Source organism: Pteronotus mesoamericanus, unplaced genomic scaffold (genome assembly GCF_021234165.1).
Source record: "Pteronotus mesoamericanus isolate MK-2021 breed Mesoamerican mustached bat unplaced genomic scaffold, CSHL_Meso_final scaffold_507, whole genome shotgun sequence".
Taxonomy (NCBI): domain Eukaryota; kingdom Metazoa; phylum Chordata; class Mammalia; order Chiroptera; family Mormoopidae; genus Pteronotus; species Pteronotus mesoamericanus.
In genome coordinates, this window is record NW_026555319.1 from 11,961,917 (window position 1) to 11,980,464 (window position 18,548).

At 40.3% G+C, this 18,548-nt stretch overlaps 1 protein-coding gene across 2 annotated transcripts in view; it reads left to right on the forward strand.

Annotated features, from left to right (window-relative positions):
* CORO1C (coronin 1C) overlaps positions 1–18,548 on the forward strand; it is a 69,784-nt gene that overhangs the window by 42,668 nt on the left and 8,568 nt on the right. For both annotated transcript variants that reach the window (XM_054594374.1, XM_054594373.1), the window contains 3 exons: positions 3,609–3,731; positions 15,721–15,850; positions 18,304–18,485. In XM_054594374.1, coding sequence (XP_054450349.1) covers positions 3,609–3,731; positions 15,721–15,850; positions 18,304–18,485 — 435 coding nt within the window. The remainder of the gene's footprint in view (positions 1–3,608; positions 3,732–15,720; positions 15,851–18,303; positions 18,486–18,548) is intronic.

The window sequence follows — 18,548 nt, forward strand, 5'->3', positions numbered from 1 at the left end:
ATTTTTTCAGTTTTGTGGTGTCCTAATCATTAAAAAAATGTTTAATGTTTGCTTGAAACATACATGTATTTTAAATGTTGGCTACAGGGTTGTGTATGTTCATTAGATCAAGCTTGTTACTCTTGTCCGTCTTCTATATTTATATTAATTTTGTCTGTCTGCTTGATCTCTTAAATATTTATTAAAATCTCTTAATTTCTAAGTCCTCCGTATAGTGCTTGTGGAGAAAAAAGGGGCTAATAAATCTAACCAAAGATAATCTCACAGGGTGATGTGGTCATAATTCCTAACTGAGCAGATCGTGGTGGGTAGTCATGCCTCAGGTCTGTAACTTCCCTGGTAAAAAGATATATTTTCCTTATGCAAGCCCCGTCCATTGTTTCTGTGCATCTCCGTTAACACATTTTAAGTGTCTCTTTTTCAGACCCCTCAGAAGCACAAACCATATGATTAACATGATCTTGTTAACTACCCTGTAATCCAGTCATAGAGATTGCCCTGCCTGGCTTTCTCCCATATTCAAGTAATGTTCCTTATGTTCCCTCCTTAATTCCAAATGTATAAAAGATGCAAACCTGGCATTCTCTGGAGCATTTGAGATCTTGCTTTCTGACATGTCGTCAATTTGGCTAAAATAAACTCATAAAAATTCTCTACGGGTTTGGACATTTCTTAGTCCGCATTTTGTCTGTTTTAACTTTAACAATTTTGAAGCTATGTAGTTAGATGAGTTTAAAGTTTAGAGTAACTGTAGCTTCCCTGAGAATTGTTTCTTTAAATGTTAAAATGTGACATTAATCTTTAATAATGCATTTTACTTTAAAGTCTGTTTGTTCTAGTATAACTACCCGGTGTATATTTTTACATCCCCTCCGGGTCTTTGTTTCTGTAATTGCTTTTGAGAAATCTGCCCACAGATAGTCTAATTATCTTCTCTGTAGGTAATCTGTCTTTCCTCTACGGCTGCTCTTGAGACTTTATCTTTGTTTTTGGTGTTCTAAATTGCATTAGGATGCCAATAGATGTGCATTTATTTTTACTTACTATACTTGGGACTTGTGCCCCTTGAATCTGAAGATTTATGCCTTTAATTGAACCTGGAAAATTCTGAGCCATTATCTCTTCAGTTTCCATTCTCTTTATTCTGTCTCCCTGGAATGTACATTTAAATGTGCGTCAGATCTCATCTTGGCCTTCCTGTCTCAGAATGTTTTAAATTATGAAATGCCACACATTCAAAAGAGTATTTATAGATTAAATAATAACAATAGTAACATGATATAGTAATATATTAATAGTACTATTATAAAGTGACACCTGTGAATCCACCAGCAGCAGCAGGAGCACTAGAACATTACCTGGGGCAGCAGCCCCAGGGGTGGGGCACTGGCGTGGTATCGGCGAGGATGTGATACGGGAGTGAGGTAACACCACCTAGCTCAGGTGCTTAGGTGGCAGTTCCTTTGTTGAGGAAGGAGACTGTCAGGGTTGTGGGAGAGTGGGTTCCGGCAGTTGTTAAATTCTGGGTCACATTGATTAAGCACTGCAAGTCCTGGGACAGTACCAAATAAATTGACCTTGTCGTCTCAGTTAATCCTCACATCAGCTCTTAAAGACTGAACTATACAGTGAAGTTCTCATTCCACAGGTGAGGAACTGAGGTTGAGAGATGAAGTAATTTCACAGAGCTAGGAAATGCCAGCGCCACAACTCTAGCCCGGGCGGCCTGGCTGTCAGCTGTTGGTGCTTTGCTGTGTACGAGCTGTGTGGCTCCTCTTGTAACACCCAGCTTCTGTATAATATTCTGCTTGCTCATTGACATTTTCTTATCTGAATTCCTTTTTGGGAGATGTAGTTCAGAAGATCTGAAGTGGATTTAATTAGTTTTGCAAGAGAAAGCAGGGGAAAGCATGTGAAAAAACTCAGACCATAGATCTGTAGACAGGTCTACCCATCTCCACACCTAAACTTAGAACTAACCTTCCTCTGTGGGAAGCCTCCCCAAGGACTGACACCCTGCTTCAGTGCCGTTCTGTGTGTGTCCCTTGTGCCACCCTTGTGCCTGTCCTGGTGGAGCACGTCTCAGGCTACACTGTAATTATTGGTTTAAATGTCCTCTCTCCTCTTTCTGGACTCCCTGCTCAGCCAGGATAGGGCTGTCCTGTTCACTTCTCTATCTCCAACACTCAGCCCACCATCTGGTCCCTTCAAGTGCAAAAATAACACATGTTTGTAATTCTTAAGGGTGGGGTAAATAAACATACTGTGCTCAAAGAACTAATAATAAGTGACAGTAGTTTTTTATTGAGTATTTACTATATTCTAGGTCCTAGAATTAGATTTTTTACATTCCCTTGTACAGGTGATTGTAATACTAAGTTATGACTTACCTAAAAAGATTATCTCATTTAATCCTCACAGTAGCCCTGGGAAATAAGTGTGATTGTTACTCATTTTACAGGTGATGATCTGAAGCTCAGGGAGATTACATGACGTGCCTAACGTTACTCACTGTGTAAGCAGTAGAACCTGCATTAGAACCCTGTCTCTTTGACTCTGGAGCTGATGGTCTGTGTACTTTAGCATACTGATTCTCTGGGGATTTCCACAGCCAAGTTAAAGTGGCAAAATCATAGAATTTATTGGTCTTGAAATATTGCCCAGAACCCTGCCCCAGTGTTGTGCTGTCTTGCCATAACAGGAGAACAACAACAACAAACGGGGGTTCAGTTTGTGTTGCAGTGGATCCTTTTTGTTCGCCTGCTGTTAAGAGCATGTGGTACCTCAGCATGGACTGACATTAACCTGTTTGAAAAAGGAAGTAGCTTTTGAACAGCTGTTGTTATAACAGCATCTATCCTGGTTAACACAAAATTGGTCTAAGCCAGATCAGCTTCTTTAGTCCAAATGTGTATCACGAGCAAATTGTAACATATAGGTAGGTAGGTAGATAAATAAGTAAAACTGAAATATCTTTAAAAAATGAGCCAATTATGATGGTAACTTATGACCAACATTAAAAACTGTATTCTTACTTAGTGAGATGTGGAGCTATATAATGGATGAGGTCTAAGTTGACATTAATTTAATTATACTGTCCCGCTGACATTTCTGTTGACTGAAGATAGAGAGACTGAGACATTAAAATGTAGTGTGTCCTTTAGCCCCTAAGCAATAGCTAAAGCATTTTAAATTTTAAAAAAAAATTAATTGATTTTAGGGAGACAAGAAGGTGGGAGGGGGGTTAAAAGTTATATTTTGCATTTTGAATAATAACCAAGTTTTTTTTAATAGTAGAAACACATACAATTTATAATTTGGTTATCATAGAAAAATATTTTGGTAAGAGTCTTTTGTATTCTCTTGCTGTGTTTATTAATGGAGTTGATTAAATAAACTCTTTGTGATACAAGAAATTTGGATTCTTAATTTGGTGGAGTGTCACCCGTAGTAACTATTTTTAAAAATTTAAGTTAACCGTTCTTACTGGTTGACATTAACTGATATGAAGGGAGACTTTCGGGTGGAGGTAATAAAGGAGAAATGGATCTGAGAAAACACGAACTCTGTGGCGTTGATGTTACATAATTGTTTCTCTCTACTTTCAGACTGGTCGAATTGACAAATCCTACCCTACAGTGTGTGGCCACACAGGACCAGTGCTTGACATAGATTGGTGCCCACATAACGATCAGGTCATTGCCAGCGGGTCAGAGGACTGCACGGTTATGGTAAGCTCCCAGGGTGTGGCATGCAGGCAAGCCGGCAAGACTCATCTACTGCGTTCAGAGAGAGAGAGAGCGAGAGAGAGAGAGAGAGAGAGAGAGAGAGAGAGAGAGCGAGAGAGAGAGCGCGCGCGCCCTTAAAAAGCACAAAATCAGAGTGGTTTTGTCCATTGGATTATGCAGGATTTAGTGACAATAAAGTTTAACAGCAGATAAGCCTTTTATAAGCCCGTATATCAAGAGGTTGTCCTTTTTCTTCTTTTGTTATAACTGTGTTTGTACATGCTTATTGAGGGTTCCATGGGAAGATTTTAGAGAAACTGACATGACTTTCCAGTAATTCAGTGAATACCATTGGACCACGTGAACCATCCTCCCACCCCAGAAAAAAAAGGAGAAAAAAAACTGCTACCAAGAATTATATATTACAATGAAATAAAGACCCCAAAGGAATATAAAGGATAAAAAGCAGTATGTAACAGATATGAAGAGATAGTAAAGAGTTGTTGCAAGTGCTTCTTTCTAAGCTAATGTCAGAAGGTGTGTTCTGTCTAGGGGACCCTGGTTAAGAAATTCCTTTTTATGCAGCTCTCCAAACATTTTGAAAGGTTTTTAAAGTAAGTTCTTTATATTTCCTCATTTGGATTCCAAAAGTAGGTTATGTATGAGACAAGGCTTTGGGGTACTTTTTTAATATACAGCTTCTTGTTTTGGATTACGTTCTTCTTAGTCTTAAAATATAATTATTGATTGGGTCAATTTTTAACCCTAGCTCAGAATGCGTTGAAAAGGTTAGGGCAGCACAGATGGGGAGCGCTGAACTAGGCCCTGCGCTGGGCAGGGGCCACCCCTGTCAGGTGGCCATCGCCCACACCTCAGGTGGGGGGCTGCGAGAGCCCCTCTGCTTTTATTTCCCTCTTCATTTTCTGTGGACTGAGCCAGATTTAGAAACATTGTTTGGAAGCCTTTATTAATAAAAATTATTTTACATAAACACAAATTAATTCCTGAATTGTATCTTTTAAACATTTACTCATTCTTCCTCATGGGCTTTTGGCTGAGGATAACTCCTCCCGTGATCTCATAATTTTGGCAGCCAGAGCATATTAAAGAAATATGCTGCTGTTAAAAGGAATTGTTCTGTTTAACGTGCCTTGCTAAATTGATCATTTTAATGGTCGCAGACATATTTTGCTAAGGGAAAGGAACAGTATTTTGACCTAATGCCAAAATCTTAAACTGAGAGCCTTAACCTCTCTTGAAAAAGCAGGTTTCATCCATCTCTGTCTCTAGCATTATTGGTCATGTTGCCCCTTTAAAAAACAAACAAACAACTTTTGTATTATAAAACACAGTAAAGTTTAGTGAATTAAGTGATTTATTATTACATGTGTGTCCCATCCCAGTCACAGTCCCCTCCTTCCCTAAAGGTAACCACTATCCCAGCTTTTCTAATACTCACTTCCTTGCCTGCCTTTTCTTTCCTTTTTTCTTTTGCAGAAAAAAAATGTTTTTAAACTTCTTATTAATAGTTTAATCTTATTATTATTAAAAGATAATCCTTTGGGATTATTATAGAGTCACATATAGTTGTAAGAAATAATAGAAACTCAGTATACTCTTCGCCCATTTTCCTCCAATGGTAACATTCTTGCATAAGGACACCATAAGATCACAACTGGAAAATTGACATTGATGTAATCCACTAACCCTATTCAGGTTTCACTCGTTTTTGTATGCACTCTGTGTGTGTGTGTGTGTGTGTGTGTGTGTGTATTTAGTTCTATGCAATTTTTATCATATGTGTAGAATCACATGTGACCAGTACCACAGTCAAGATACAGTTCCATCACAAGGATGATCCCTGATGCCGTCCTTTTATAGTCACCTCCTTTGCTTTTGTTCCTATACCAGGACAAACACTAGTCTGTTATTTATCTTTATAATTTTGTCATTTCAAGAATGTTATGAGTAGAATCATGCAGAATGTAACCTTTTGAGATTGACTTTTTCCACTTAGCACAGTTCCCTTGAGATTCATCTAAGTTGTTGTGTTCCAGCTCAATAGTTCATTCCTTTTTATTGCTAAGAAGTATTCCATGATATGGTGTGCCACAGTGTGTTTAGCCATTCACTACGGAAGGACATTTGGGTGGTTTCCTGGTTTGGCTATTGTGGTTAATGCTTTATGCATATTTTCCTGTAGATACATGTTTTCATTTCTCTGAGATAAATACCTAATGACATACAATTTGAGACTCAGAACTGTAGTAGCCATTTGGCTATGTCATCAGAGAGACTTCCCGTGACTGACCAACATAAAAAAGATACCCCAATTATTCTCTGTAGTCCATATCCTAATTCATTTTTATTCATTGCATCTTTTATATTATGTATTTCCTGGTTTGTTTATTGTCCATCTTACTCTCTGGAAAGCAACTCTGAGCCCAGGAACTTTGTTTTGCTCTGGAGCCTAGAAGAGAGACTCAGGCCTCATCATGCTCTACTCGGTTTGGTGCCTTTCACTGCATTGTCTTAGTGCTGGCTTCCGCCTTCAAGATTGCCTCATGGTCTGAGACAGGCTGCTCAAGGTCCTGCCATAAGTGTGCACATTCCAGGCTTTGTTACTGGTCCCTGAGGCTCATGTTTTTGCTTATTCTGATGATGGGTAGGCCTCCTCTGTTCTTTCTAGGAGGAAACAGTCCAGGACCCAAGTCTTTCTTTATGGTTTTATTCATTCAAGTGTGCATCTCTAGACACTCTAGCTTAGTCTTCCAAGGTTTAAAAACTTGAAATATCGTTTAAGTTTTTTGTGATCCCCCTCCATCCTTTTCTTGTCCTTATCAGTGTATTGATATCTGTTAAAGAAGCCTGCCCTTTGACCTGTATCTTTCAACAGTGTAGATTTGCTGATTGTACCCTTACGGTGCAGTTCAACATACCTCTCCTCCTCTGAATTCCATGCAAATTGGCTGCTGGATCCTGAAGTGTGATTAGATTCAGGCTTGAACCTTGTGGCAAGACTGTATAGGTAAGTGTTAGATTCTTCCAACAGCTGGGTTCATCTATCTGTTCTAACTTCACAGAGCTCCACCTTCTGTCATTTTCAGGTAGTGTTCTGAAACATGGTAGCTTGCTTTCTGAGATTTTTCTGGTCTGCTTTTATTTGGCCTTTCTCATTCTTCTGTCCCTTATTTCTATCCCGCTTAGATTTGATTCTAGTCCTTAAAATTTCTCCTCAATGTGTGGCCTGTCTTGGAAAGGAGCCCTGTCCTCTCTGTTTGGTTTCTTAGACAGTTGGGGTCTAGGCTGCTCTGGCCCCTTCCCACCTCTCTATTCCAGGTCCGTACAGTCCCCTGCTGTTGGAGAGGGCAATACCTCTCCCAGTTTCTGCTGCTGCGCTCGTGGTGGCTTGCTCTTCCCAGGTCGGTGAGGCGCCTCCTTGATGCCTTGTGATTTTTCCCCACAGAGGCAGGGAACACACGGGTTCCCTTGCTGTTGGTGAGGTTTCTCCACTGGCTTGCATTTGGGGACTATCACCTAGTTTTGTGTAAATGCTGCTCCTGGGTGTTGGTTTTGTTATCTGCTTGCTCTGTGTTTTTATGGAGGGACTTGGGAAGATGCCAAAACCATGCTGCCATCTTCCCAGAGTATTCAAACATTGTGCTCGTATTGGCATCACCAGTGAATATTTTGTAAATTAAATAATATGTAATGCTTTGGGATAAGTCCTCCTCCTAGTTTTTGTTAAGCTCTTAAGAATGGCACTGATTTTAATCACTTAATGTCCCCCAAACCCTTTGTTAATATTTTGGGGGTAATTACAAGAAGTTTTTATAGCCTAACAGGTGAAATGAAATTTTAAAGAAATAGTCGATCATCTCCTACTCCACCTGCTTCTTAATACCTAATTTTCCACTTTGTTCTCCAGAAAGTAAGAAAACACCGTACAATAGATTGAATGGTTTCAAACAACACCTATTTAAAAAAAAGAACAACCAAAAACCAGAGAACTTCTCTGTGGTTTCCCTAGCCTGGGCTGTTGGTAGCGACCCGTGAGCTACAAATAGTAGATATTATAGCAAAGCCTACTTCTAGCAGAGAAACGATACTGAGAAAAGCCTGAGACTGGGTGTTCTGAGCATGTGTGGGTCACGTAAATGCCTTCAGTCTCAGTTACCTTACATGTAAGATAATGATAATAATGACATGATGAAAATGACATTGGGGGGGGGTCACGGGAGGTATAAATGTATAATTAGTTATTTTTGCAGTAAGTTTTGATATGTACCTGTAAATGAATTCACAGTGTAAGAATATCTTTAGCAAATATTCAGTAGGAAAAATACAATAGAACTGGTTTATGAAATGAACTGTAAAAGGATTAATAAAAAAAACTGCTTCTTATATTTATGGGATAATTCCATCAAGCCCTAAGCATTTAAGGCATTGATTTGCTAATTTTGCAAGCATTGATTTCATGACAGTGATGTCACTTTGACTGCAGTCTCAGGAGAAGGAACGCCAGCCTTATGGAACATTCCTTTGTCTTTCAGAGATGGCTTCTTTAAGCAGCCTCAACGTAAATGATGTTGGCATAATTAAATGTGCTTTAATGTGTGTTTAAGGAACTATCAATACTTTTAATGTACTTCCATTCGAAGTGATGTTTTATTCCAGCAAATTCAAATACAAAAACCTTCCTCCTAGGAACTACACTTCACTTCTAGGTTTTCCATATTTTTGGCACTGTAAGTTTTTTTCTCCAACGATATCTTCTCACAGAGAGTTTTAGAGATTGTGGCTACTAGTATTGCACTTGGGAAAAGAATAGTGCTTTAAATAATACAGGGAGTAGCCAAATTAAGTTTTGTGAATGGTGTTGATTCAGCCTGTCCCTTATCTGCAGGATAGTAATCAAACAAATTTAAAAACTGGCTAATTCAGTGGGTCTGCACAGTTGTTTCTTGCAGAGTCTGGGAAAGGGGAAGATTTTGAAGCAGAGTAGGTGTCTTCTTATTTGTCTCTGGTTAGATGTTCTGCACAGTCCCAAATCATCAGGCTTAATGGACACTTTTCCATTCTCCCAAATCAGTCTCACACTTCTGGGGAAATCAACAGAAACTCCCTATTTGACACATTTTTGCTTCTGCTGTAAATTTTTCTATACAGTTTTTGTCTTCAAATTAAAATGGCGGTGATGTTGTAGTTGGCGATGAGAGCGCGTTCCTCAGGATTCCTGTCCCTCTCAGAGCTTCAGCGGGGCTTCATGTCATTTCCTTTTTGGACATGTTACACCTGGGCCACTTGCCAGTGGGGTATTATAGCCTTGGTAAATCAGAACCCAGTTCTTTTTTTTTTTTTTAAGATTTTATTTATTTTTATACAGAGGGGAAGGGAGGGAGAGAGGAGGAGAAATATCAATGTGTGGTTGCCTCTCGAGGACCTCTACTGGGGACCTGGCCTGCAACCCAGGCATGTGCCCTGCCTGGGAATCCAACCTGCGGCCTTTTGGTTCGCAGGCCGGCACTCAATCCACTGAGCCACACCAGCCAGGCCAGAACCCAGTTCTTAGTTCTTGATTTTCCCAAAACTAATGTTTTTAATGTCATGGTTCATTTATGAATGTCATGACTGTGCATCCTACCCCTTGGGGTGTGCAGCTCTGCAGCTGCTACAGAATCTGTGTGCCTCTTCCTGTCTCTTACAGTCATCACTTTCCTTCATTTTCCCTTTGGAATTGGTTTCCTTTGCATTTAAAAAATATGTCTTTTTGGGGAATAGCCCTTTTTATGGCTGTAACTCTAGTGCCTAGCCCAGTAGCAAGTTCATGATGGGTGTTTAAAATAGGGAAACAGTCTCTGGGAACACTGTGCATGCTTTAACTTTGCACTGTGTTTGAGAAGTAAAACCATCAAACAAATTGTACTTTAAAATTACTACATGAGAAGCCTAAGTTTCTTAATTTTCCTTTTTTCTTCTTGGAAGTGTTCTCTTGAGCTATCCCTTTTTTCATGTTCAGAATTTCACATGTGAAAAGGATGGTGGTGATAATAGTTCCTGAACATGTGCCTAAAGTTGTTTTTTTTCTCCCAGAACCATGATGGGTTTTCACCGATTGATTCACTTTTTCATCTGGAAGCCCTTGGAACTGATTGTGTTTTTTCCTTTCTTTCAAAACAAAACATTGCCATAGTAATGTGTTGTCCAAATAGAAAATTTCAGGAACACACATTATTATTTAAAAAACAAAAAGAAAAATCAAGGCTGGGAGGAAGATAGAGCTTATAGTCCCCTGCTGGGCTGAGATGCCCACCCTCGCACAGTGGAGGATATTTAATACCTGTTTTCCTCTCTACTCACTGCCTGTTTTTGAAAAAGCGGCTGGGCATTAGAGTACTGTAGCCTGTAGCCAAGGAACAGAGAAAGCGAATGGACCTGCCTAGAGACCAGAGCTGTCCTCATCTGTGCTAATTGGCCTAGGTGTGAACTACAGCCTCCATACATGTGATTTTTTGGACATAAATGAGACTGTTGGGTACAGAGCTGAATTAACTTGAAGATAAAACTCATTCCAAGAAATTATGAAGTTCTTAAAAATACATAGACTTAAAAACACATAGGGGTCATAGTAGTCATAGTAACAACAGCAAGAAAAGTAATGAACATATAATAGGGACTTTTTTCCCAAGTGCTATTTTTAAGTCTTTATGTACATGATTATACGGAATCATTATACCAGCAAAGTTAAGTATCTCGCATTTTACAAGTTAGGAAACACAGGCCTAGGGAGTGACAGTTTTGTCAGAGGTCACCCTATTGAGTATTTCACATTAAGGTAGCGCTTGCATGTGCAAAATGCTTTAGCTCATTTGGCCTTGCCAGTAACCCCTTAGGAAGCTGAGCTGACACTGTCCCCAGTATCAAACAAGGAAATTGAGGCTCCAAGGAGTGAAGTCCCTTAAAAAAAAAAAATTTATTTCTTTTTATTGATTGATTTTAGAGAGACATTGACTTGTCGTTGCACTCATTGGGTGATTCTTGTATGAGCCCTGGCCAGGGATCAAACCCGGCACCATTGGCACATCTGGAGGGTGCTCTCACCAGCCGAGCTGCAGCGCCAGGGCTGTGAAGTCCCTTTTTAATGCTAACATGTCCAGTTAGCCCAATGACTGTCCCAGCTCTGATGGGAGACCAGGAGCCCGTGTATCTTCGGACTCCCAGGCCAGCGCCTGTTTTGCCACACCAGGCTGGGTCCCAAGTTGCACACAAGAACACTAAACTCGTACTGGGTGGCACTTTTGCTCTTTGTTGTCCTGGTGCTGCAGAAAGCAAGACCTCTTCAGTTCAAACTGGAAGGCCAGTGCCCGGAAGCAGCAGACAGTCCTAACAAGGGCAAAGAGCCACATAATGACAGGCCTGTGAGTAGGGCCAGCGGGCACCGATCATGGGGTGTGTGTGCTTCATGTGGAAAGACTTACAGCTCTGCCGGCTCTTTTCCACAGCCACAGTGGAGAACAACACCACCTTTATTTACCAGCAGAGGCAAGCGTTCCATCGTCTTTTCATTTAATTTCACAGGCTTTTCCAGTCCCTTTCTCCTCCTGCTGTAAATCCTTGTGCCTGTGCTCTTTGTTACTCTGGCCTTTTTCCTGTCAGCTGCTCAGCCAGCCTCCTTGGGGCATTCATTTTTTAGAAAATTGCTATATGCATCTGTGTTTTTGATTTCCTTCCTCATCCCCTGCCTTCCTTCCCTCTTCCTCCTGCCAGATTCCTCTTTGTCCTTAGAGGTCATCTTCCTAGAGAGCCCTCCTGGACATAGCAATCTTGAACAGTGAGAAGGTAGTCTCATGACACTTGTATTTTTCTTGAGCACCTGGCTTGTACCAGCGAGGCCTTGGTTACATAGACTGTGTGGCTTCCTTGAAATAGCAACAGGTAGCACTAGTCCAGAGCCAGCCTTCTGCCAGGCATTATTTTAAACGCTTTACACTCAGCAAGGGCAGGTGTGTTATTACTTCCATTTTATAGGTGAGGAAACTTAAGGCCCAGACAGGTTAGGTGAAAGTCCCCAGGGTCATACAGGTGATGTGTAGCTGAATCAGGACTTGAAGAGTCTGTTCTAGTTTGGGAGCCCATGTTCTTAACCCTTGCACTGTGTGCTGTCTCTGCGTTTTGGGGGCACTGATTGTATATGCCAAGTCTTGTTCTGAGGGCCTTATTAACTCATTTAATCCTCACAGCAGCCCTAGGAAGTACAGGTGCTGCCATTGCCTGTGTGCACAGTGATGTTGAGTTGTGGGCTCAGGACCATCACAGCAAGCATCCTGGGCAGAATTTGAACTAGGGTCTGTTTGGCTCCAGAGCCCATGCTCCAGCCCTGTGTGCCACATCCTTTGTCTTTGCTGTCTTTGGTTTTCGGTCTCATAGCAGTTTCTGCTTTCCTCACCCTTTCCCACCTTGCCAGGTAATGACCTTGCCTGGTAAGTGATCATGGTGAATACTCAAGAAATGTGTTGCATGCATGAGTAACCAAGGTAGTAAAATGGGTTAGGTGCCTGCATTTAATGCATGAACCTAGTTGAAGGAACCATCGAATCTTCCAGAAGTGACATATAGAAGGAAAAGAATGTTCTTAGGTAAAAAAGTTCTAAGAGTTTTGCTTCAGCATTAAAATTTCCTCACAATCCACAGAAAATGTAGCTGAAGAAGCAAGAGAAAGGGCTCTGCTTCTCTTGATGAGCTCTGCTTCCATCCTAATATTTAGTCTGGAAATGCTGATTATAACCAAAGTGTCCCATCACTCCATGCTTCATTAGGGACTTAGAAAGCACACTATTTACTTAATCGTGCTCAGTCAGGCACAAAGGTTTTGCAATCAATCATTGCCAGAAAACCCAGCAGCCTGTGGTTATGATGCCATCTGGAGGTGGCAGGTGGTATTCCCACTCTTTCAGCTCGAAGCCTGGGTCAGAATTCATCTTGCAGGATGCATTTCCTGTTGAGTCACTCAAGTCTCATTTCAAGAGTTTCTCCGCCGACTTCATGCTTTGATCAAATTAGTGGCCATTTCCTCTTCGTTCTGTTCAAAATTTCAGCCTTCCTTTATTTTCAGATAGCCAAGTTCAATTTAGAACTGTTTTACTAATTATAGAGCCTTGAATAAAAATAGTGCATATCAGGATGAAAGCATATGTAATGCTAGGCAGGTGGGGAGAGGGAGGGGAAGCCCACAGTCTCCCAGGGGACAGGCTATGGTCTGGGTGAGGAACAGAGAGAGGCAAGGTAGGTTTTCTGTTGTCTTCTCTGCTTCTTTGCATGTTTTGTTTAAATTTTGCTGAATGAGGGTTCAGGGAAAATTAGGTGACATCCTAAACTTGGGCTTCAAAAGCCATATTTATTTTGCCATGATTTGCATAAGGGGTTGTGTTTAGCTGTAAAAATGAACACTCACTTGACTCATGACTTTTCCCACTCTTCAGAATGGAACACTTTTTGTTTTAATTTTTTTGTGTGACAACAGAATTGAGCTGAACCCTAAACACTCAGCTGATCCTGCTCTCTCTCTTTCACTAAGCAATTGAAAACAGACAGTTGTTTGCTTCTTAAAAATCCCCAAGAAAGGAAAATTCTGTGTCTCACTTGTTCCACTGTTGAGCATGGTTTTTGACTGGCAAGTTCTAAATTTTTCATGAACTAGTTCCTTAAAATCTTTTTTTTTTCTTTTTGCTGGTAAATTACCTATTTTAATCTTCATATATAAGATAATTACTTTTCATCTGAGCTTTTTCACAAACTTAAATACTGCTTAATATCTGGTTTTCTACAGGGTTCTTCTATTCAGCTTAGCTGTGACTCAGTCCCTTTCTTCTTAGAAGGTGGTTCTTAAGTGCTCTAAAACCCGGGCCTTCCATTGTTGAACGTATTCTGCTGCTCTTCTATGCTCTTGGTTCCCTTGCTGCCCAGGCATATCTCCAGTTAAGATATGGTGAATCATCTGAGTTTTCACCCATCAAGGGGAATTTTAAAACAGCTTTATTGAGATAAAATCACATACAGTTCTCCCATTTGAACTGTACAATTCAGTGGTTTTTAGTATATTTATAGATATGGACAACCATCATCATAGACACTTTTAGAGTATTTTCACCACCTTCAAAAGAATCCCCATGTCTTTGAGCTATTACCATGCCCCCAGTTCCATAGCACTGAGCAACCAGTAATCTACTTTCTCTCTCTATATCTTTTCCAATTTGGAACTTTTCATGTACACGGAGCCCTACCACATGTGGTCTTTTGTGACTGGCTTCTTTACTTAGCATATTTTCAAGCACTGTCCATGTTGTAGCATGTATCAGTACTTCATTCCTTAGTAATGGCTTTTTTTTTAATCCTCACCTGAGGACATGCTTACTGATTTTAGAGAGAGGGAAAGGGAGGGAGAGAGAGAGGGAGAGGAACATCAATTGGTTGCCTGTTGTACACGGCCTGGCTGGGGACTGAACCTGTAACCTAGGCATGTGCCCTGACCAGGAATCAAACCCGCCACCTTTTGGTTTACGAGATGATGCTCTAACCAGCTGAGTCACACCGGCCAGGACAGTACATCATTCCTTTTATGGCTAAATAGAATTCCATTGTACAGGTATATCACATTTTGTTTATTAATTTATCAGTTGCTGGACATTTGGGTTGTTTTCACCTTTTGGCTATTACAGATAATGCTGCTATGAACACTCATGTACATGTTTTGGGTGGGCATATATTTTTCATTTCTCTTGAGTAGGTTCCCTAGGAGTGGTATTGCTGGGTCTTATGATAACTGTGTATAACCATTTGGAGAACTTCCAGGCTGCTTTACCTGGTGCTGCACCGTTTTACGTTCCTACCAGCGCTGTATGAGGGCTCTGATTTCTCTGCATCCTCACCAGTACTTGTTATCATCTGTCTTTTGTATTCCAGCCTCCTAGTGGGTGTGAAGTGATGTTTTATTTATTTTTGATTTCCACTTCCCTAATGACTATAAAGGCTGAACTTCTTTTCTGAGTTGTAAAAGTTGTTTGTTTGTTTTTTTTAATATTCTAGATAGAGGTCCCTTATCAGGTATATGATTTACAGACAATTTTCCCCCTTTCTGTGGGTTGTCTTTCACTTTTTTGAAAGTGTCCTTTGAAACACAAAAGTTTTTAATTTTGATAAGGTCCACAGTATCTTTTTTGGTTTTTTTTTTTTGCTTTTGTAAGATTGGTTTTCTGTGATACATATTACAAAACTATTAGGTATATTTTTATTTTCCAAATGTAAAATTGTAGAGAATATAATATTTTTTAAAACTGTGCCATACCTACCCTGGCTGGTATGGCCCAGCTGGTTGGAGTGTTGACCCAAACACCAAAAGGTAGGGGGTTTGATTCCTGGTTGGGTCACATTCCTAGGTTGCAGAGTTGATCCCCGGTCAGAGCATGTGTTGGAGGCAACCAATCGATGTTTCTCTCACATTGATGTTTCTTTTTCTCCCTCTCCCCTTTCCTCTCTCCCTCAAATCAATAAACATTAAACCAAAAACAAAAAACCTGCACCGTTCAGGAAGAGCCCTTAGTGGTTGGTGTTTGCTCTTTCATCAGGAACAATGGACTTAGCCAGGGGGTCTCACCAGCTGCTGCTTTTCAGGGATGCTTCAATTTGTTTGTTTGTTTGGTTTTTGCATGCTTCTGACTGGGTAGTTTTGAACTTAACAGGGAATTTAAAATATAATCTTAACGAATATTTAATAAAAGTGGAGAGGTAACATTTTGTAGGCCTTATAGATATCTTGATCTTTAATATCTTACTACATTTTTAAAAACAATTGTACACAGTCATTTCATATTATTTTGCATTTCATCCAAAGACCGTTCTTGCATGTTCTGTTTATGCAGAGCGAGTCTTCACACGGGATGATCTCTGTAAACGTGACAATGAAAGGTGGATCATCTTTCTCTTCTTTTTCCAACAGGTGTGGCAGATTCCAGAAAATGGACTCACTCTTTCCCTGACCGAACCTGTGGTGATTTTAGAAGGCCACTCAAAGAGAGTGGGCATAGTCGCCTGGCACCCGACAGCCCGCAACGTGCTTCTCAGCGCAGGTAGGAGCAGCACAGTCCTGTCTTTGCCCCTTGTTGTTGTTTCTTGCATCCTTTTTTGTGGAGGGAAGCAGCAAGTGTGTTTGATTGAGTTCTAAGCAGTTTTGAAGTAGATCCTTAGGAATCCATGATGAGGTGCTGAGATGCAGTGGTTCCCCAACCTGTTTGTGCACGTGTCAAGGCTACTTTGACAGTCTGCTGGGAGATAAAGACTTCCAGCTTAGAAGAGTGAACAGATACATACTTACTTGCCTGTAATTTCAGCAGGTCCACAGTTCCAGCTGGGGCCCACCCTGGACCACAGTTTTAGTTATTCCTGATGGAGTGGACAGAACCCAGTTGGGAACCAGGAGCCCTGGGTTCCAGCTCTCGTGTTGCTGCCAATTTCAGGGGGGTCCTGTTAGGCAAATATCTTTCTTCCTTTTAAAAAATACTTTCATTTTTCTCCTTCTACAAGTAGTATGCGTATGTCATAAAGAATACATATAAATAAAAGGAAGAAAAGAAAAATCACTTGTAATCCCGCCACCCAGAGGGAACATCATTATTACCATTTGGTGTTTTTTTTTCCAGAAGATATATCTGTGCACACACATAAGTGTTAAACACAAAGATAGATTCAGAGACTTTGCACGTGTGGTCTTTTTCATATGACATTAAATGTTCTTCCTATGATATTTTTAATGACTCCATTAATAGTCCATTGTTGGAATACCTCAGTTTTTTTAAATCAGTCCTTTATTTCTGGATTTTGAGGCTGTTTCTGATTTTTCACTTTTAAACCACTTTAGATTTTATCTTCTTTTAGAGAAGCAGTACAAAGGGCAAGAAGAAACTTGTGGGGTGATGGAAATGTCCTATTTTGATTGTGCTGGTGGCTCCATGAATATATATGTTTGTCAAAACTTAATGAATATATACTTCAAATAGGTGCATTGTGTTGTATGCATATTATACCTTAGTAAAATTGGTTTATTTAAAAAAAAGGAATTCTAATGTTAGTGGTAGAATTTTAAAGCTCTTTCCCTTGACCAGTGAAAAGGAGGGGGCAGTTCAGTTTTTAACTGGGAATAAAGGATATTTTTGATGTAAATGAGTTATATACAAAATTTAATGCCAGATACCTATTGAAACCAAGGACTACTTTTCAAAAAGACAGTATGTAGGATTCTCTTCTTTTAAAATCACAATTGACTGTACCCGGGAACCTTTCCAGTGTTCTACTCAGAACCTCCATCTGATAAGGAGAGAAAACAATTCCAAAGGTGGAATTCCATCGTGGAAAATTTCCGCTCCTCTTCTCATTGAGGTCGAACTAACGGTATTATCAGCAGACTGATCCCCTTGCTCCCCTTTACAAGCAAAGGAGAATGGTTGGTTGCAGTGTTTTGCATATTTTAAGACTACGTGATCCATCCTTGGTGGCTGAAGTTACCTATTTGCCTGTGATGAAGAAGGCAGAGGAAGGGTCACATCTCCACCCCAGAGTTCCACTCCAACTTTCATACTGTTGTGTAGTTTTTCCACCATTTCCTACTTCTCACTCTTGGGTAACTTAGGTGTTCTGGATATTAGTGTCTGATTTTCCTAAAGTGCTTGCATAATTGGTTTATTGGCAAGAATTCACTTTCAGGAATTCACAAGGAAAAAAATCCCTTTTTTTTCCTTCATCCTTGAGATGATGTCCTGGAAGCAACAAATAATGCTCTTTTTAAAGGGCCTCAGGGACTTGGGGCTTACCCTTGAAGGAAGGATGTTGATGAGCTCTCGAGGGGTCGTGGCTGAGTCAGCAGTGTAGCCTCTTGGGGGACAGTTTCTTAATCCACGTGCCCATGTGGTTAGTTTGGGCTTCTCAAATCAGGCCAGTCTTGGCCTATTTTCTCTCCCCTTTAAAGATTAAGATCTGTTGTGAGTAAACGGTTAGACCAGTCCTTGCATTTCCCTTAAACTTATTGTAATTTGCTGTGCTTTTAATCCAAAACCACTGTTATACAGCATCATTGATTTGAATAGCCTGCCATCTACCACCTTTGTTGAGTGTCCTAAACAGTTATTTAAGCTCTTTAGTTTTAGTTCCTCTGGAGAAGTGAGCTGTATTCATTCTGATGCTTGTTTTACTAGAAAAGGAAACTGACAATTACTTGGGATCCACTAGCCCAGTTACATCTTTAAAAAAATAAGATTCTGTTTTCTTGCAGTTCTTTGTTTCATTTGGTGGTGGTTTTATTTGTTTCATACAAACCCAGACTTAACACATTGTATTTTTCCTTTAACACTGATTTCTTGTACACAAATGTCTTTTTGTTTGTTTGGTTTTGGTCACTTCAGTTTTTAACTCCTAGTTAAGTGGGGCCTATTGTCAGCACCTTTCTGTCAATGCATGTCTTTGTAGTTTTCACAAATGTGTTGTACAGGTATTTCTAACACCTGAGGGGTGTGGTTGTGCTTGCTTTTAGGCTGTGATAATGCCATCATCATCTGGAACGTGGGGACCGGGGAAGCCTTGATAAACCTGGATGATATGCACTCGGACATGATTTACAACGTAAGCTGGAACCGAAATGGCAGCCTGATCTGCACGGCCTCCAAAGACAAGAAAGTGAGAGTGATCGATCCTAGGAAACAAGAGATTGTTGCTGTAAGTGTTCTTTGGACAAAACCCCCAGTAATTGTAGCACTTGAGTGTGTGTGAACTGCCTGC